The sequence below is a fragment of the Corythoichthys intestinalis genome, chromosome 19 (genome assembly GCF_030265065.1).
Source record: "Corythoichthys intestinalis isolate RoL2023-P3 chromosome 19, ASM3026506v1, whole genome shotgun sequence".
NCBI lineage: Eukaryota > Metazoa > Chordata > Actinopteri > Syngnathiformes > Syngnathidae > Corythoichthys > Corythoichthys intestinalis.
The window spans coordinates 32,434,994-32,456,923 of NC_080413.1; the positions used below are offsets into that span (position 1 = coordinate 32,434,994).

Consider the following 21,930-nt stretch of genomic DNA (forward strand, 5'->3'; position numbering starts at 1 on the left):
ATTCGTCATGTGACTAATGGTGTATGTTTAACCCAGTGTGCCCCACTTAGTCTAACACGCCATGATAATTGGACCATTAGGAGTGGGTGCTTGAGTGCATTTACATGTTTGAAACTTAACATAAAGCTCTCTTTGTGACAGGCGTCAGACAATGACGTGTTAAGATGTACTGATGTTGTACGTGCTAGCTCCAAGATCCCTCACCTCTCCAGGGTTGTGACCATTGCAAATACTGCTGCCATGTCCTTTTTGGCCAGGTAAATGTTTCCTTAGTAATAATGGAATATATATCTGTGTTTTATTGGATCTAACATTTGCGCTAAATATTATTAGTGCTATGAAACTTCCTACTATTGTTTCAGGGCAGCAGAAAAGCTCAACCTAAGGAGAAAAGGACAGGCATCAGATGCAGCTCCTCCTCACTTCTCCAACAGCTTCAGGGATCTCATCCAGAAAAACCCTCCGCCTGTCCCCTCCTGCCTGCTTCAAGCTGCTATCAGAACCAAAGACTCACTCAATGTTGGCAAGGTAATTTACGTTTTTATTTTTAAAAAATACTGAAGGTCATTTAGTTCATTTGAGCGCCATAGATCCAATTTAGCATTTGAAGCAGGGGTTTGTTGTATGTTCACGACTAAAACAACAGCATCAGATTGAAACTAATCAATCAGCGTCAGTTGGCCCACCCAGCTGGTTTCCAATCTCGATATTTGTGGCCAAAACAACCTCTATTTTTGGTTCCTTTTCTTGGCAGCTGAGGTGCATTGAATAAAAGAATCAGTGCCTCATAAGTGCATGTGTTACTGTCTGTCTCACTTGTTTCCACTCTGTAGTTCACCCCAAAGTACAGTATCCTCTCAAATAAAAACTTTTGCTTTTTCATATCCAACATAAAACACAAAAAACACAAAATAAAACATTTGGTAATTTATTCACTAAATTGTATTATTGCGATAAAACAGTAAACTAGAGTTGTCCAATAATGACCTTTTAACCGATAATCGATGTCTCGATATACCTCTTTTAACGCATCAAATACATTGGGTGCCATTACCCCAAGCGCTTGCTCCCCCCGGGATTGTTTGGGGAAGGGCCATGGCCCTGGGGCGACACCCACATGGCATCTCCTCTCGTCTGCGGGACTATCACATGTTAGATGGGGCTCATACATGATTAGGTGAAATTAGACAAACTCAAGTAGAAAACCTCGGTGTCAGGATTGGCGATGAGACAGCATAGAATAGGATGCCAACATGCTCACACTCACAAGGGATTCACATAAATACTGGGTTCTAGAGCACATGGCTGATATGTGTACACTCCACCCCTCCCAATCACTTATCTCTCAGACCATCATGACCCCCCTCTCTTTCTTTGGTTATTAGGCCCCCAGCATGGTGTCAACCGGAAATACAACTAGCTTACGATAGCACCGACATATTCATAATTAGTCTAGCAGTTTAATGTATTTCTTGTTGTTGTTTGTGTTTCTTCTTTCTCTCTCTCCCTCTTTTCTTCTGTTCCCTCATTACCTCTTCCTGTTTGCTCCTTTCTCCTAATAATGAGGTATGTTAAATGATCACAATGGAAGTATGTCGTATTCCCATGTGATAGATTAAAACTGTTCAGATCAATCGGACGCTCAGATCTCCATTCGCCGTGTCAAGCAGCTGAACAGGACAGGTTAAAAAAGAAAAAAAAAATCGAAAAATCGATATCCTGATATTGTCCAACTCCAAAAATCAGATACAGATATCAGTCAGATACAAATATATGCGGTTGTAGATTCAACATATTCATTATTTTTTAATCGTTTATTGTTCATTTAATTTTTGCACCAAGAATGCAAATAGTCTGCACAGATAACAAATCCCAAGCATCTTAGTTTGGAGACATCTATTGGTCAATAAGCATAACTGCTGTGCTAAACTGTGACCAGCTCTTGTAAAAAGGCAAAAGGTTCTACATTCACTTTAAAGGCAACATGCATATTGGCTCAAAACCGATAATGAAAAACCGATGTCAAAATTATCCGATATCATTTTTAAATGCTTTTAATCGGCCGATATTATCGATAATATGAGACAACTAAAAAAATAAGATTACATTAGATTTGCCAAGAAGAGTATTTTCCGGACTATAAATTGCACCTGAGAGAAAAATCTGACCAGGCAAAAAATTACAATGACAAGGCAAAAGAACATACCCATATATAAGTCACCCTGGAGTATACGGAAGCGGCGGCACGTGGTTAGCACGTCCGCCTCACAGTTCTGAGATCAAGGGTTCAATCCCGGGCTTCGGCCTTCCTGTGTGGAGTTTGCATGTTCTCCCCGTGCCTGCGTGGGTTTTCTCCAGGAAATCCGGTTTCCTCCCACATCCCAAAAACATGCATGGTAGGCTGATTGAACACTCTAGATTATCACTAGGTATGAGTGTGTGCATGAATAGTTGTATGTCTCCTTGTGCCCTGCGATTGGCTGGCAACCAGTTCAGGGTGTACCCTGCCTACTGCCCGTAGTTAGCTGGGGACTACTCCAGCACCTCCGCGACCCTCGTGAGGAAAAAGTGGCATGGAAAATGAATGAATGAATGAATGAATGGAGTATAAGGAGGCCAAACTTTATAGTCAGAATACCGATGCAGGCAAATAATCTGTTCTGCTACTATTGGATCTTAATGTCGCATTCGAGACGGTTGATCACAACATACTACTCAGAAGATTGGAACAGTGGGTAGGACACTGTTCTTCAGTGGTTCACATCTTATTTACTGTACATGATAGGGATTTCTTTGTGTCAGTCGGAAACCATCAGTCAGAACGAACCAAATTCACGTGTGGAATCCCTCAAGGGTCAATTCTTGGACCACTCTTATTTAACATCTTTATGCTTCCCCTAGCTCAGATTATGGAACAGTATGACATCTCCTATCACACCTATGCAGATGACATACAATTCTACATTTCTGTGTGCCCTTAGTCTCCCTGAGTAAATACATTATTCAAATTAATGAATGGATGTGCCAGAATTTTCTCCAGCTAAATGTGAAGAAGACAGAAGTGATCATTTCTGGGCCAAAAAAGGAAAGGTCCAAGATAAGCAGGCACCTTAGCACAATGTCACTTACAGCTACAAATCAAGTCAGAAATCTTGGCGTAATTATCGACTCAGACCTAAAATTTGATAGCCATCTAAAGTCCGTCAATAAATCTTCTTATTACCACCTAAAAATATAGCCAGAATTAAGGGGCATCTGACTCAACAAGACATGGAAAAACTCATGCATGCATTCATTTTCAGTAGATTGGACTACTGCAACGGTACATTTACAGGTCTTGCTAAAAAATCAGTCAGGAAGCTGCAGCTAGTACAGAATGCTGCAGCCAGAGTCCTCAATAAATACAAGGAAACTGGACCACATTACACTGGTTTTGAAATCGTTACACTGGCTTCCAGTGAGTCAAAAGATAGACTATAAAATACTACTGCTCGTCTACAAAACACTTAATGGTCTTGGACCAAAATACATGCTTGATTTGTTAGATTCCTATGAGACATCTAGACCCCTAAGGTCGTCTGGAACCGGTCTTCTGCATGTTCCAAGAACAAGAACCAAGCAGGGTGAGGCAGCATTTAGTTATTATGCTCCTCACCTCTGGAACAAGTTACCTGAAGGTCTGAAGTATGCTCAAATTGTTAGCTCCTTTAAATCAGGGCTAAAAACGCTTTTATTTAGCACAGCATATCCATAATTGTCTATATATTTCAAGCTATTTGCTTTCTATTCCTCTTGTGCTTTATCTCCATTGCTGATTTCAATTATTATTATTATTATTAGGAGTAGTAGTAGTTTTTTTATTTATTTATTTTTTAAATTCTATTCGTGATTAAATGTGATTTTTATGTATAGTTTTATTTCCTGTTTCGTTTGTCTTTGTTTTTACGTTCTACTGATTTAATGTGATTTTTATTATCTTCATGTGTTGTAAAGCACTTTGAATTGCCCTGTGTTGAATTGTGCTATATAAATAAATATGCCTTGCCTTATGACAGTCCTATAATGACACTGTCAAATAAAGTGTTACCGGTTAATATCTTTTAGTGTAAATATCCCATAATACAGTGAGGACAGCCGCGGCTTATAGTCCAGTGTGGCTTAACTCTGAACAAATGCTGTTTTTGAGTCAAATTTGGTGGGTGGCAACTTAAGTCATGTGCGCCTTATAGTTCGAAAATTACGGTAGGTGAAAAAAATGTCAAAAGTGTGACTTAATTTTTTTTGTTTTTTTTTGGGATTGAAACAATCAGTTCAATCAGGTAATATAAACATATTTGATGTGAAAGACGTTATAGAATATACTGTATAATGTAATATAGTGTAGAACATGAATAGTAACCTCAGTTACTTTGCTGAGTCACTAATTACTCTTACAATAAGTTACTTACTTTTTGGGAGAAGTAATTTTTAACTGTAACTAATTACTTTTTAAAAGTAAGACTAACAACACTAATCAAGAAGTAAATTTGCATAATCTTGATTCATTCCTTTTCACTATGAAGGTGGAGGTCTGCATTTGTTGGTTAGTTGTGTACAGGGTTGTTTTCAATGCACTCACATTGTAATGTGTGGAGAAAATTAGCACTCTTGGTGCACCGGTGGTACATTTTTACAAGCACCATTCTACACCACAAATGCCATTGTGTCAGCATTATTACCAACCATATTGAATTGTGAGGACATCACAGTCAATTTGAAGGGGATCCTGTATCACCTCCTTCTTCATGATGCAATGTCATGTGGCGCTAATGCCTCCATCTTATTTTCTCCTTCCCCATCCTTTTTTGTCTTTTGGGAAAAGTGGGCTAGATCAATACAACGGACTGCTTGTCCTTGTCTCATAGACAGACTCTTGGGCTGAGTCTAGAGTTACAGTTAGGGGCTCAGATAGAGCCCGCCCCAGCTGCCCGAGCACTCAACTCAGTTTGCTTCTGCGTGCTAGATTTGATGCGTGAGAGAGAAGAAAAACATTTCTCAGTTGTTAAGGTGTCTCTTGAATAATTGAATGCTCATAAATTTGGTTTGACACTGGTTCAATACGGTTCAGTGGACTCTTGCTGCATACATTATCAAAATTATGAGGAGAAGCGAGGAAAACAGAAATATCATGCAGCTGCATGGATTTCAAATAGTCAATGACTGATGAAGTCATGCTGGCACTATGCCGACAACCAGGCTGGATTGAATGTCTTCCGTCGGTTTATCATTTATTTTCACTCTCAGTCCTTTGTATACTCCACCTTCTATTACTTTTGTCGCCGTAAAAGTCTGTGAGTCTTATTAAGTGGCTGTCAAGGATCAAAGGAAATTTAAGACCTTCATGCACTTTCCCGTCCACCACTGCATTAAGTAATTAATGTCATGACATGTAGAAAAACAGCAGGCGGTTCGCATCGCTATGTACTGCTGTGAGTGAATGCATGGATCCCATAGCTTTGCTAACGAAATCATCTTTCTTCCTGTTTAGAGATAACTAGCAGCCTGGCTCGACGTTGCTCGGGTTTGCGTATTGTGAACACAATACAGACAAATGGCAGATAAAACATACTTTCCTTAGAGAGGCAGCTGAAATGTAATAATAGTAAAAGGACACCATAAAGGGGTTAACACGCAATCGCTGGTGGTGCGTCCCCTCTCCCCATCCCTGATGGTAGTTTTGATGGGGCCGCGGGTGGCCCGGGGAACCACCTTGGATCCCTGGGGGATGACGATGGCCCTTTTGCTGGGCTGCGGGAGGAGGGAAAACTAGGGAAAACCCTAGTTCACCAAATATGTTTGGTCCTATACATGTCCCGTCCCCAGCAAAAAGTGTACATGCAGGTTATGCTGTTATATCGTCCTTACCAATATTGATACCAAACCTACGCCCTTGATCAATACTGTCTCTCAAATGTAGATCCAGCAATTAAAAAAAACAACAACAATCTGCATATCAAGGACTTCAATTAATGTTCAACCAACTATATATTGTCTCCCTTTTTTCATATCTATCAAGTATAACATACAATACTGGTCAAAATGGGTTGTTTCTAACATTAAACAATTTGTTCATGAATTGTACAGTGACAGATACAGGCAACATATAGATAATACTTTCCAGAAATGCACCAAAATATTTGTTTATGAAAAAAATATCATCTTAGTATATTTCCAATTTCCTCCGATTGGTTTTTAGACAAATAAAAAACACTATATCTTGTAACTCAACTCCACAGGAAATCGTCCTTATTACATAACCGTTAGCATAGTAGCATACAGCATAGCAACTCACCGGACTCTTGTATCACACAGAAAAACTCAAAAGTAATTCCCTGATTAGAAGTCTGGAACTCGTCTGCAACAAAATCAACCTTTTATGGTTTCACGTACAGAAAAGTGAAACAAGTTATTTATTTTTCTAAACTATTATCTCTTTCAGTTTAGTCTGAGTCTTGGTCGTGCTAGCATTAGCGTTTTCACCATTAGCGTTCATAGCATCTTCATTTCCCAAAATACAACGCTCATATCACCCTATTTAGTGCAATGCACGATCACATAATGCAGTCTTGTAGACTTTTTAAATCACAACATTTATCTAAACTACAGTTCTTAATAAAAACCATGAGCTGTAGTTTTATCAGAGTTACATACCCATGAACCATTGAGGTCGTAACACATGATAAATAACAATCGGTACAGTATGAATATCCAGCCAAAATGAATCCCTTAGTAATATTCCAGAATAATGTACATCTTGTTGTGGAGTACACAAAGCTACGAGGTATCATCACAGCACATTTAAATTTGTACATGAAACCGTAAAGTTTGAAAGCCAACTGTGACATTGCAATCACAAGAGACGCGACTTTTACCCAAAAGACGGCGCTGTCGCTTCCGCTATCAGGGATTTTCTTTGCTAATTCTTGGACGTTCGACTTTATTCTCAGCACTAAATGGAGGCCTACAGAGATCAAACCCACCCAGATAGCAAAATATAACTGGAGTAGACATGGGCCAGATGTACTGCAAATTTCAGCCCGTTTTCGTCAAACGGATCCGCCCCAGTGTCTTTTTAAACAATGGCCCAAACTCAGTAGGGAGTCACTTGCCGGACCAGCAACCAGTTTTGGGCCATAACTGGCCCCATCTGGCGCACTGACGTTCAGCGGGCATGATTGCTATGTGAATCTGGCGAGCTGAGGCTGGATCCAGCTCGGAGTCACCTGCTATTGGGGCATCTAAGAACACTCCCAGGAACATAAAGTACAACTGTTTAAAATTTTGCCAAAATCTGCCCGGCCATTTCGTAGTCCATAGCGAATGAACACACAAACACACATACACAGACAAATTCCATTTATATAAATATAGATATAGCTATAGATACTATAAATATGTGCCTGAAGTAGCTTTGTGGTTGCAGCGAATCAATATTAAAATACTCTGACTTTTTCTGTTTCCAGGTCAAAGTTGTGTTGCGAGTGAATCCAACAATGAATGAGGGCCAACCCCCGGTTCTCCACATTGACCCTTCCAAAAAAAGAGCCATTTTGTTGGAACCCGTGTGCCAAAGTTCACCACGCGCCAAGAAGACCTCCAATCGTGATGGAAAAGATCTTCTGAAGGCTTTTCATTACGATGCCATCTATCCTCAAGACTCTAGTCAGGTTTGGTGCCTCATTCAGAGTTCATGTGGGTCCTTGAAATCATTGAAAATGCTTGGATTTTACTGTTGTGTTTTCAAGGTTTGATGAAAATTAGGGCTGTCAAACGATTAAAAATTTTAATCGAGTTAATCACAGCTTGAAAATTAATTAATCGTAAGTAATCGCAATTCAAACCATCTCTAAAATATGCCAATTTTTTTTGTCAGTTATTGTTGGAATGGAAAGATAAGACACAAGACGGACATAAACATTCAACATACTGTACATAAGTACTGTATTTGTTTATAATGATAAATCCACAAGATGGTATTAACATTATTAACCTTTTTTTTGTGAACATTATTTTTTTGAGGGATAGGAATATTATTTTTGTTGTGCTTTCACTAAATGATACTGTTGCGACTTAACTGTTCCACCCAAATGCATGATGGGAAGTTGGGCAACCATGACTGTCAGTGGTGGCTGCGAATGGTATACAGTATGTTCTGCATTGAGTTCAATTAGGTGTGTTAAGAAAAAGATCGTCTCCCGCCCTGCTCAAATGCATGATGGGAAGTTGGACAACCATGACTGTCAGGGGTGGCTGCAAACGGTATACAGTATGGTCTGCGTTGTGTTCAATTAAGCGTGTTAGGAAAAGATCGTCTCTTGCACCGCCCAATTGCATGATGGGAAGTGGAGCAACCGTGACTGTTAGTTGGGGCTGCCAAAGCTTAAGCCAATAAAAGGCGCGGTCCAATGAACGCCTGTGTATTTCTCTGCCTTTTCGCTCTCAATGTGCTACAACGGCATCATTGTAAACTGTTTGAGGCAACGCATTAATGGATCATTCCGTGCTTCCGTTAATTGCGTCAAATATTTTAACGTGATTAATTTAAAAAACTAATTACCGCCCGTTAACGCAATAAAGTTGACAGCCCTAGTAAAAATGCATACATTTTGCGTAAGGTCCTGGAAAATGCTTGCACATGTTAAGCACACATTATTTCTTAGCACCCTGTCTAAAAATATAAATTATTAAATGAAGACAATAAAATAAATTTGCCGAATGGCTGCTAAATGATCATTCCTTTAATGTCCCATGTCGCATCATCGCTCCCTAGAGTACAGTGCATTTGAGTCTGTGCTTGAGTAGTTTGGAGTTTTAATCACGCGAACATTATACAATGTTCCCTCTTTTTGCCACATTTTTTTCCCTGCAATCTCCTCACCTCATCGGCCAGTTGCCATTTAATCCAGCTGGAATGCACCATATTTTATTTCAACCTCACTGTAAAGAAAAAAAAAACACACACACACACATAGAAAACATTTAAAAGGTACTGAAAGAACTGGAAAATTCGTCTTGAAAGTCCTCAAAAATAGCTTGAATATGGACATGGAAAGAGGTGTACGAACCCTGTTCATCCTAATCACCGACTAACACTTCAATTTGAACTTTGAATATTCCTGCCAATGAATATTAATATTCGTTTAATTTTATGAAAAACTTGCTTTTCTCTGCACGCATATAATGTTTTTCTTTCTTTGTGACGACTTGGAAAATGATCAGGTCCGGATAGCTAATTGGCAAATCAGTAGAATATATTCAATGATGTCTGAGTCAATTCACAGAGCAGACAAGCATCCCTCTCATTGAATGTACTAATGCCTAGCAGAAATGAGTCATAAAGTATTTTCTGTCTTTTGTCCTACTGACCAGATTGAAGTGTGTGCCGGCGTATTGGCTGATGTCATTCGCTGCGTGCTGAGCGGCAACGACGGATGTGTCCTGGGTTTGGGGTGCGCTGATGTGGGTGAGTAATCGCTCGCTGCGAGGGGCCACGGGTTCACATTTTAAAATGAGAGTGGGATGCTTTTATCTATGCTCAAGAGCCATCCATCCATTCCCCCTCCCCTCCACTGCATTTCCATTCCTGTTGTCCCCCATCCTTACCTTATCACTCGAGTCCCCTCTCCATTTTTGTCTGTGTCCTCGACACTCATCTCTAGTCCTCTTTGCAACCATTTAGGATTTTTGTTCTTTCTGTAATGACGGAAAAGTGTTGCCGTTTAAACCCCTCTTCAATAAAGCCATTCATCTTTCATGAATGACATTGTACCGAAAAATCCACCACTGAATGCATCTCCTGTAAAGCGTCCCATAAATGGTGGACACTCAAGCACACAGTACACAAACGCACCTTTTATTGTATTTTGGGGATATTCTGAGCACAGAGGGGATTGTAAAGAAAATGGACTGTAAAATGTTGCTATTAAAGATATGGACCCATGCACTTAGCCTTTCTGAAAGCCGGTGTTAGATACTGTAGAGCGCACACACTCACACGAGGTAAGGGCAGGGTCTCCTTGGAGCCGCTTCTTCACATGAAACCACTCTCCGTAAATGAATTAGTTGGCCGATGCAGACTAGATGTGGCCCGCAGCCGAGGGATATCAATCTCCTCCGAAGAAGACTATTCTGTCTCAATAACAGACAGTAGCAGGCAGTTTGGCATATAATTGGAATAAACCAATTCTCTTATCCTCATTCAATTAATGTTTGGCTGAGAGATACGAGTAAAACAGGCCTGAATTGATTGAACCGGATGCTGGCCAAAAGTGCATAGTGTACAGTTAGGCATGATTCCAGAAAATGAATCATTAAATTCATAATTTATGTGTACAGTTTAGTCCCATTAGGCACGGAAGTATTTTGAAGAGACATGCAGTAACTGTAACTAGAGGTCGACTGATATATGCACTTTTTTTCTTTTACCATAATCGGCCATTGGCAGATTAACAAAACAATAGGCCGATAAGAAAGCATTTTGATCAGGCATCTGTTGCCAGCGCTATCCGACGGTAGGACCCTGGAAGGACCCTGCAGCAGCTTGAAGGCAGGCTGCTACAGAAGGCTTCTAAATAAATAAGTAATTTTTTTTTGGATCTTGCATGAGAGAATATGCAATGTTGCTTTAGCCTTTCAAGGTGTTTACTGAGTGATCCTTACACTCTAAATGTAACTCATAGCGTTAGCCTAGCATTTGCATTAGCATTGGCTTTAGCATGGCGAGCATCCTCTTCAACTCACTCTCACTTGTCTTGCCGCGACGTCCACGTGGTTTTAGTTATTTGAAAATAATGTACTGATCTCGCTGAATGATTATAATCAGAAAAAGAAGTGCTGCAAATGTTAGTGTGGTAGCAAACGACCGAATGAATCCTTTTTAATTAATCCTCTCAGGTCATCATTGTAAATTTGAAGCTGTTGAAGCAATTTAAAAAAATGCCTTTCATAACCGTGCTTAAAAAAAAAGTATATTGGCCTCAAATATAAGCTTACAAAATCGGGTTTGGATATCGGCAATTGAAAATCCTATATTGGTCGACCTCTACAGTTAAGGACCAGCTTCAGATGGCGGCCTTGGGACATTTCTTACTTGCAAAAAAGCTACCTACTCCTTTGGGAACTCTACGGCAGTCAAATTCTTGTATTTTTCCTTGTGTTCAGTGATGTATTTAGCCATTCAAATTTAGTCAATCAACTAATCAACATGTGTGCCACAAATGAGATATATGGCTTGACCTTGGATTTTAAATAAATAAATAATTATTAATAATTTTGGAAATTCAATCCCGGTTAAATGCAAAACTCAGTATGAACTTCTCTTTTTGGCAATGGGGATAGCCTGCCAGCGCAGGAACTTAGGGTTGTGCTGGGAGTGCGTCCGAACCCAGGCCCGGGCCTCTAAAGCAGTAGTCCACAACCCTTTTTTGCACGATGGAACAGTGTGACTTGGGCCTTTTTTCACGGACCGGCATTGTGTGGCTGAAAATTACAGTACATATTAATAACACGACGGGGCTAAAACTGAACATTAAGTGCAGGAAAAATGCTTACCATACCCTGGGTCAACCTTTTTTAATAGCAGCCTTCCCTAAAACTTGACAACAAATATCTTTCTTTTCTTCTCCAATTGTGAAAGGTTTCTTGGCTTTAGCACTACGGTTCACCACGAGGTATGATGCTCTCAGTGCATTTGCTTTTGTTGCGAATTTGCTAGCTTTTAGCCACATATTATGCAGATTGGACTTGGTTCTGGCTCAGCAGGTGGAGTTTTGCCCATAAAAAAGCTGTCCAGAGACGTCGCCGCCTGCAGCACACAGCCAACAGCAGCTAACGTTACTGTTTAAATTAACACTGTAAACACCCCAGTAATGGCGGCCAACCACTTGAGGGCGACACACACAAATCTCTACTTGGATTAGTATTGATGTGTCAAGAGGCACAGGGCAGACTGTGGTCGTTAAAACTTACCGGTATGGTGGTTGGGGGGTCACTGCTCTAAGGGGCCCAGTTTGTGGCGTAAAAAAGTGGACGTGGTTGGGCGAGGGGAGGGTCAAGGGTCAAACAGAAAAGCAAAGATGATGCGCGGTGCTGTAATATAGTGTTAAGTGTTAAAATATCTCTGCCAGCCGCTTGGCCGGTTGTCTGAAAGGGCCCGAAAAAAAAAAAAATCACAAAGTTATTGAAAATAAATTTGTGTACGGTTGAATTTGCGGGTCCCAAACAGCAAAGATGTCGGGGTTGTCTGTACATTTAAATGCTACACTATGTATGAATTTCAATTCTTTTTTTTTTTTTTTTAAATAGTCCATGCATGATAGCATTCAAACCATGTTTTTTCACCCATGGGAGTGCATCCTATACTCACTCAATGAGTATGTCCAGTGCTTCTTGTATCGAGATACTATGCGAATTGCAAATATTGATTTTCATCTTCTGCATACATATAAAAATGCCTTTTTTATGACCTGTGTGTTACAGTATAATGCATGCATTCCCGTCTGTCATAGGCTCCTGGTCCAGCATGGTAGGGAATGCTCAGAGCATCCAGAAGCTCGGGGTGATTCCATGTGCTATCTCATGGCTGTACAACGCAATCGAGAAGCGGCGGGAGAAGACGTGGACAGATCTGACTGTATCCGTGTCTGCTGTGGAACTCTGCTGTGGAGAGGAGGACACGCTGAGAGATCTACTGGGGGAGGTTGTCCCTTCTTTAGGAAGTATGCAGGACACCCCAAGAGCTAACATTCGGCTCCAAGAGGACCCCATCCATGGGATACAGGTAGAAAGATACTGTAAATTTTGGTATGGGTGATTTTTGGAATACCTAGCTGTTCTGAAGTTTTTGAGGTCCCACCAAATTGAAGGAATCTGACGCTAGCCAGATTGCCGGAATTACGAAAGCCGGACCCACGCTGGCACAGCTCAAGTCGCCCGGGCCAGCGAGACACTGACAACCTGGCCAAAAGGCCAAACTCCGTGCGTTCACCTTAGTCTTAACCCCTTGTACTGACTCCATTTTGAAAGCTGGAAAAAGGCTTCGAAACACAAGTTAACAATTTATTCAGAGTCAACAGCAAACATACAGCACAGAGGGACCTAGGCGAGGACCCTAGGTCACCATATCACAAGTCAACAAAAGATTCCCGAAAAAAAAAAATGACCATGCTTAGTTAAACATTCAGTCTTTTTGAAGACGCGGGGCGGGCCTTGGGCAGGAAGAAGGGTTTGTTTGGGGGTTGTTTAGGATTATTGTCTGTTTGTGGATTGGACAGAAGGATTCGTGAGTTTCTGTTGTCAAGGCAATAAGGGTTGTGGATTTTGCCACCTCAGTGTTAAAGGGGCTTTTGGAGTCTCGCCAGTCGTGTTATCAGTTGGATATCGGGCATTCTCCGGTGTTCCTTGTGTTGGGACAGGACGTCCCGCCATTATTTGGGCTTCCGTGATAAGAAGGCGTCATTTATCTCTGATGCCTTATATTCTGCTTGTTTTCCTTAAATTATGGTAAAAGTGCTATTTGTTTTATATTGGGTGTGTTAAAGTAATACAAACAGTCGATGGGTAAATATGAGAAAATATACTATTCCCTTCAGTTCGAATCCCTGTCCATGTATACAATTTAAATGTTTTTCCTGTGCTTGCATCAGTGTTCTCTGGGTACTTCTATAGGTCTGAAATATATTGTTCTTACTAAATGTTTTCCTCAAAATGATTTCAATTTCATAATATTTTCACTGAGTAAGAATTAAATTTATTTGTAATTCATTGTTAAATTTTGTATTTATTGGATTATTTATTTATTTTTAGCTCCGGAACCACAATCGGGTCAAGGCCCCAACTGCAGAGCGGGCCGCCTCCCTCTTGGATGTAGCCATTGCAGCACGCAGGCACAATGACTTCACCACATTTTTGTCCCACAGCTCCATAATGTTCTTCACACTGCACGTCCAACCCCCTCGCACACAAGAAAGCAGTACCATTGGGAAAGGTTGTAATAAAATATTTATCTCCCATGGGAGCTTGTACTGGGCAAAGTAGATGTTTCCATATTAATTATTTTCCGGTAAACCCTAAATATGCTGCTTATTGAATTCAGTTTGATATTTATGAAGTGCCTGTTTTCTAATTTACGTATGATTGTTTTTGCTTCAGGTTCACGCAGCCCAACCAAGTTGACCATGATTGATGTCTGTAGTGGTATGAAAGGAGGGGTTGGATATATCCGAAATAGACCTCCGCATTCGGACCTGGGCCCAGTTGTGTTGTCGCTACTGAGTGGGCATAAAACGATCCCTAAAAAGTAAGCATTTTTTAATATTTTGGTTGCAGCGTAATTGTCGATGATTGTTGTATTAATGACATTACAAGGGTTCTCAATTGATGAAAATTGTTTTGAGTAAGACTTGGTTTTCATCTCAAGTCTGTTAAATGCAACGTTCCTTGTTCCTCAAAACATTGAAGGCGACCCAGAAGTATGAAGTTGCTTTTTAAACCTCTTAAAAGCTGGGATAGAGGAGCTTTGTTGAGCTGTCTTAAATTGAAGAACTGCTGACGTATCCTCAGCAGTGGTGGATGAAGTACTCACTTTTTTTTTACTTAAGTAAAAGTACAGATACATATATAGATATATACTGTATATACATACATAGATCTGAGTCAATATTCAAATATTAATTAAAAAAAAAAAAAAAAAAAAAAAGCATAAAAAATGCCAATTTTTACTTTTTCACCCGAGCAACACAGGGCCATACTGCTCGATAAATCCATTCAGCATATGGCGGAAAACACTCAGGTGACTTGAAGTTCCGCTCTGAGACCCCCAATTTAGCCAACTTTCAAAATTGTCCGATATGCACGTGTGATACATCTTTGGAAAGCTTAAAATCTCTATTTTCGGGGGGAAGAAAAATTTTGAACAGGAGGGCATTTAAAAAAAAAAATTTAAACAGCAAAACCCTATCTGGAGGTGAGAGCACGCGAGAGCAGAATTACAGACGCCATGACTTTAGTGAGAGATTATCGCGTACTTACCTTGTCTCGATCCAAAAACTCCATGTAGCATGTATCACTGAGTGTCAAGACACAGCTGTGAATGGCCACAGCTGGATTTTTTGGGGATTTTATGAGTGAAACATGGTAATATAACAATGGTCGCGATGCAGAAATTGCAGACATCAAGGAGTGGTCGAGATGTTCTTTTTCATATATTTACCTTTTTAAACATTTTTTTCCAATTTTTCTTTGTTTGGATCAATTATTTATCATCTAACATATCGGAAAAAATGCGACAGAAACAAAGAAAATGCAATTAGGCGATAGTTATGAGGTAAATATCCGCGACTTTTTTACAGACACCATTTTTTTCATTGTGATGTAATTTGATGAAAAGTTTACAATATGCGAGTGAATAATTATTTAAAGTCGCTTTTTTTTTTTTTTAATGAAATATTAGATGTCAATTAATGATTCTAAGCTAAAGATGACAGACATTTTGAATAATAAATATGTTTAATTACCCTTGTTTTATGGCTGGGTTGAAACATAAGAGGTTGCGCGACGTCTGTAAACGCGGGTTTTCAGGGTAAAAAGGGCAAATTAAAAATTGTTTGGGGGTTTCGTGCGCCATGAATCTGCTATGACAGCATATAGACATATTGTTCTAGCAAACACAACAGTTGTTTTGGCTTAAAATACAGCAGTTTCTTTTAAAAAGGAGTGCAAGAGCAGAAACGGCTTTTTCAGTCTTGTCTGTGTTTTCCGCCATATATATATGTAAAAAAAAAAAATCATGCAGAAGTCCACATTTCAAGGTTTCTTACTATGTGTCGATTTAACAAACCTTGGCCCCAACAACTCAGCACAAGTAGCATGCCCGGCAACACCGGGCCATGCTGTTAATATGTAATATTCATGAGGCAGACCACGTTGTACTGACAGCGCACATTATTTATATTGGTATGACGGTTGCACAGAAAATGTAAATGGAACAGATTTAAGATCAGGTAACTTGATTTTATCATATATTATGATGTGGTGGAGATATATTTTTTGGTGTGTCAGAAATGTAAGGGCATGAGAACGGCCTGAAATGCTATGATACTCACTGAATGTGTAAGAGTCGGGAACCATATATGTATATGTGTAAATACAGTATGTACTTGTAGTTAGGACAAGAAGATAAAATGGAAAATGAATTGTTTTGTGTGACTGAAGTATTTCTATGTATGTTTAATGTCTGTGTCTGCGCAGGGGAAGTAAGTTAACTATGCTTCTTCGAGAGTCCCTGAGTCATGCTAACTGCCACATCGCAGTAATTGCTCAGGTTGCTAATTCAATGGCCCAGTTACAGGAAACCACCTCTATCATCCAGCTAGCTTCTCGCATCCGTAGGACACAGAAGAGAACAAAGGTAGTACACGATATGAATTAAGTAAATTCATAAATGTTATCAGTCTCTAGTGTAGTGGTTCGTTTGCTTGACTTTGGTGCAGGTTGCGTGAGTTCAGGTCCCACTCAGTGACAGTGTGGATGTGAATAGTTGTCTGTCTCTGTATGTGCCCAAATTAAACTTACCAATGCATCTTCTTTCAACAGCAATCCAGTTCATGCTCACCTAGTGGCAGGAGTTTGACAAGACAAAAAAGAGGACCTCCATCTTTTTCCTTGCGAGCTTTCCACTCTACAGATGAGGTTGATGTTGACGTACAACATTTTCGTCTCCGTGGTGAGCTTGATGAACGCTCTAGCAGTGACCAGTCTTGTGATACAGTCATCCAAATAGATACTGATGGCTTAATCCAGCCTAGAGCAGCCCCAAGGTTAGCAAAGCCTGCGTTTGTGCCCATTATACCCTCTTTACACCCAAACAAGGCTGACATGGAAGACCCGGAGTTTACCGCTTTACTCCAAGAGCTGCTGAAAATTCCCAAACTTCGTGGAGAGAACAAGAAAGATGATCCTCAGGGACAGGCTGAAATTCTGAAATCTGAATTGACGAAGCCAGAAAAAGACTATCTTAAATGTGACACGTTTACTGAGCTTCAAGAGCGCTTGGGCTGCATCGACGGAGAGGAAACGATGGATTTGCTGAAGTCCTCCTCCAAATGCCATCCAACTCATGATGCCACACACAAACCACAATCTGAGAAAGTGACAGGGAAACAGGCTACCACTGAATCATTGGAGGCACCAGTCATGATGAAACAGGTTTTAGGCTGCAGTCAGACATTGGGTCGAGAAAAACAAACAGACAGTGCCTTTAATGGAGACAATTTTCAGAGAGAGGATTCTGGTCTTTATGATTGTGAGGAGTGCAGTGCAACAAGTTCGAGTGAGGAGCCGCTGAATCAAACTCTCAATCGCAACACGACTTATCGCTATCAGTTAGCCACATCTGGAGCTGCTCAGTCTATTGACACACTGTCTTCTCAATCTGTAGATGTGAAAACACAGTGCTTTCCTACTACCAGTTCCAATGAGCCTACTGCAAGGAAGGAAAGTCATGAAGCAGCGGACTGGTTCAAAGCAGACAAAAGGACTTCACCCGTTGGAAAAAGTTTACCTGCCTCACCCCCTTCTCCACCCAGCAATGCTACAAAACCTTTAGCTAGCAGTGTATTACTTGAGGGCACTATGGCTAATGAGCTCAAAAAGGATGCCAAGGAAATGAAGGCAACTATCACTGTTACTGTTCAGCAGCCACTTGATTTGAAGGGTCAAGATGAGCTTGTTTTTTCTATGGTGGAAGAGGTGACCATCAGCAGCACGCTGGACAGTGGAAGGACTGGAGGGAACATCATTTGCATCAAAGATGCTGCCCAGTCGACACCACAGATACACTGTTCCACAGGGTCCCAACCGATCCAAATTATAAGCAATATAACGGAAGATTCTGTAGCAGCAAGTCAGTCAAATGTCACACAGACCACTTTTGTTCATCAAGGAAGTACGATGACTGATGCTGAAAAATTACAGTATCCGTCAAGAAGAGAAAGAGCTCTACCTTCATTTATAAATCCCATGCTGATAAATATGGATGAACAGTGTGATTCAGATCATGTGAAAGAAATAGAAAGAACCGAGACTACAATAACATGTTCAGCTTCTATGTCTGCTTCTGAGACTCACAAATTAAAATCAGACAATATAGGTAACCCAACCTGTGGTCAGAGTTCTTCTGACACAGTGGTCTTAGGCAGCAACTCTTTTGGTAACAACACTGCAGAAAACAAAATGTGCGGTGAGAGGATCAGAAATACTGACAAGAGCCACCATGGAAACTGGGAGCATGTTTACTCCTTAAACCCTCCAAAAGCATCTCTAGGGGATGAATCAGCTCGCAAACGTCTTGGGAATACTAGATTAATTGGTGTTTCTCTAGGTTGCCTGGATACAACTGGTGAGTCCTTTAATACAGGTAGTTTGCCTCGGAGCTGGCTGAATGCCAACCACCAGGAAACTCACCATCAGATGGCAGACGGCTGTCAAGACCCAAGGGGGTTGACATCATCCACTCCCTGCAGCCCAAGGGTAACCCTAGAGAGGAGACGAGGCAAGCAGTCTTCCCCTGTGAACCATAGCCTCCACAATGTCTCTTTGTTGAAATATGAAACAGACTACAAACAGGATGCTAGGAGACCCCTCAGAAGGGGTGTTGGATCATTGTTTGAAACCTCAAAGGTAGGCATGAAACATGATCAGATGGCTGGGAGGATGATGTCACCGTTGGACGAGAGTGGCAGACTTTTTAGTGCCAAAATGGATCAATTTGCAAGCACATCCCTTGGGAGGAACACGTGTGAAATCCCGACTTTTGACCGGGGCAGCAACAACACCTCTCCAAACTTTCAGGGTACCCCCAAGAAATGTTCTGATGGACATGGCAAAGGCGCTCATAAAGGAAAGAGTGTTGGGGATGGTACAATACCGAGAGCTAGCAGAAGCTCCAGAAAGACCCGCCAGAGTAACCACAGTCATAATTCCATTCCGTCTGAAACTGTAACTCTATCCAGGCTGACACATTCAAAGCTGTCTGCTGTCGGGAAACTTAAGATGGCATGTCCCAAAGTGCGACGCCTATCTGCTCCTAGCATCAAAAACCTCAGTCTCCCCCGTAAAGGCCTGCAGCAGTCCATCAACCGGAGTGCCAGTCTTTCACCGGACAACAAAACGGTTAGCTTTGAGGGGACTTCCTCATTTCTCTCCTCTTCCCCTTCACCCTCTTGTCATTCCATCAGCAGGACGCCTAGTCAAAGCTCCACATGCTCATCCACAAAATCTGCCATCCAAGGATTCACCAACGGCCGCATTACAGACTTCTTAAAGGAAAGGCCTGCCAGCCCCACTGTTTCAGGGCTAGAGCCATTGGGCCCGTTTCCTTCTCCTTACACCCAGCTCACCTCTCCACGCACACCCCCTCACATGAGTGGACATGCAAGCGACACCACAAGTGTTCTAAGTGGTGATTTACCACCAGCTATGGGTAAAACATCGCTGTATTTCTCGAACAGGAACAGTACAATGAGCAGTGGATATGATAGCTTGTTAAGGGACAGTGAAGCCACTGTAAGCGACAGGAGTGACAGGAGTGGCTCTTACCTCAGAGAAGCTCACAGTAGCAGATCATCTCGGCGGAGAGGCAACACAGGTACAAAACAATCGGGTTTAAAGCAAAATGATTCATTAAAAAATGATATTTGTTATTCATTCATTCATTCATTTAATTAATGCCAAACGACAGCAACATGATAGTCAAAGATAGATCAATATACAGTGGTACCTCGACATACAATTGCATCGACATACGATCCTTTCGAGATCCGACGTAAAATTTGACTCGTCATTTGTCTCGACATATGACGACATGTTTGAAAGACAGCGTCGCTATATTATTGTTTTCCGGACGGACGCACGTCACATTTTCTTGTGAGAGAAATCAACATGGGTCCCAAAAAGGTTAGTGCGGGTGGTATAAAAAGGAAAAACGTGATGCTAAACATTGAAATTAAGATGGAAATGATAGAATAAAAAACTGGTTCGACAATACGGCGGAAATATGTCCATATCTCTACGGTCCTCCTTCTACATCCGTTCGCCAGTCTTTATATGTTAAGGTAACAATTATTATTATTGGTAATATCGGCAAAGAAATTGCCAGCTTCGTCAGGTTTTTAATTATTTATTTCAGAACTTGTGCAACACCACACGGCTACTGTCCGCCGTAGCCGACGCCAACAACAATATGAAAAAAGAAATTAAAAAAACTCTACCGCACCCAGTGCTATTGACCTTACTTTAAAAAGGTAATTAGTTACAATTACAAATTACTTCTTGCAAAATAATTGATTTGGTAACGCAGTTATCTCATTGTAAGGGTACTTATTTACTCGGCAAGGTAACTATGATTTCTTCTCATGTTCTCCACATTATCACGTTATACATTCAATAACATCTTCCACATCAGATATTTATATCAACTGATTGAACTGATTTTTTTAAAGTAAATAAAAAAAAAAACAACGTCTTTTTACATTAAAAGAAAAAAAAAAATCACCGTCCCACTGAACTATTTTTAAACAAGAATAAAGTAGAAAAATACTTGTCTTTATTAAAAGTCTTCATTGAGTGAGTCTACCCAAATCCGCTCAAGCTGCTCACTTACACACAATGAGTTGCCACAGCAACTGTTTAAGAAGTTAAAAGACGAATGACGAATGCGACGCTTTGAAGCTTCGGCTTCCAAGCATCTGTTGCAAGATCAAACATTAAACGTCTGTCAATCATCGTTAGGTTTGATAAGTAACTCCAGTGTACTGCCTGACCAACATAGAGCAACAGGAGGGAGAGTGAGACTACGTGATCGGCTCGGGACGGCTCATATGTATTTATTTATTTTTTTTTTAATTAGAAAAAAAATCCGCGATGGACTGAGGGCACAGGGTTTGAAGCGTGAAGTAGTGAGGGACCACTGTATTTTTCAGTAGGCTCTGAATCTTCTGCCTCTACTGTACTGTTTTTGCGCTTGTTGTTTTGATTAAAAAAACACCACACAAGGTTCATGTACGTATAACCCATTCAAAAGAAGTTTAGGGCAAGTGGCTATTTTTGCTAATAAAGAAAATAATTATTATCATATTGTTGCGTATACAAGGACAACACCATCTTGGTGATGATACTGCCTACTCAGCAGGAAAACAGTGCATTATTTTCAATTAATTGTACCCACCTGGACGCCATGAACTGCATGTAAAAAAAAAAAAAAGTTTCCCGAGAGTTTAAAATGACGCTCACCACGCTAAATGCTACTGCTAACGAGAACATGAATGCTATGCTAATGCTCCGAGCCACCTATCATCATCGAGTTTGCAACGTTGTCACAAGCCCACCCGCTTTGCCCTCTCCAGGGCTGGCAGGCGGATGTGTGACAAAATCAGACAACTTGCGCTTCAATCAATCAAACTGTTGTAACGCGCCCCTTCACATCCTCAGTAATGATTACGGCGTTGAAATGAAGGGAATTAAGAAAGGTAATTACATAAATAGACTCACTAACGAAAAAAAAAAAACTTCGTTAAAACGCTGTTATCCGCTAACACCGTTATTAATAACACTGACCGCACCTCTATAACACTGTCATCAGTCACACGGTGCCTTCAGGAACAGCATGCAAAACACAACTGCCACATTAAAACCTGATTCGTTACATGATTATTATTATTTAGATAATTATTATTCTGATTTGTATTTGTAATTTATTTGTTTTGCTATGCAAAATTGCTATTTGTAATTGTTCCAGCAGTATTTATTAAGGATTTAGCATAGGATTTTGGGCTGTGGAACAAACTAATCGAATTATAATATATTCTTACGGGAAAATGCCACTCGACATACGGTCAT

At 40.6% G+C, this 21,930-nt stretch overlaps 1 protein-coding gene across 3 annotated transcripts in view; it reads left to right on the forward strand.

The window, feature by feature from the left end:
- Nucleotides 1-21,930, forward strand: part of kif26bb (kinesin family member 26Bb) — a 54,184-nt gene that overhangs the window by 18,662 nt on the left and 13,592 nt on the right. For all 3 annotated transcript variants that reach the window (XM_057822301.1, XM_057822302.1, XM_057822303.1), the window contains 9 exons: nt 142-257; nt 363-528; nt 7,503-7,706; nt 9,409-9,502; nt 12,546-12,817; nt 13,843-14,023; nt 14,188-14,335; nt 16,285-16,444; nt 16,630-19,681. In XM_057822301.1, coding sequence (XP_057678284.1) covers nt 142-257; nt 363-528; nt 7,503-7,706; nt 9,409-9,502; nt 12,546-12,817; nt 13,843-14,023; nt 14,188-14,335; nt 16,285-16,444; nt 16,630-19,681 — 4,393 coding nt within the window. The remainder of the gene's footprint in view (nt 1-141; nt 258-362; nt 529-7,502; nt 7,707-9,408; nt 9,503-12,545; nt 12,818-13,842; nt 14,024-14,187; nt 14,336-16,284; nt 16,445-16,629; nt 19,682-21,930) is intronic.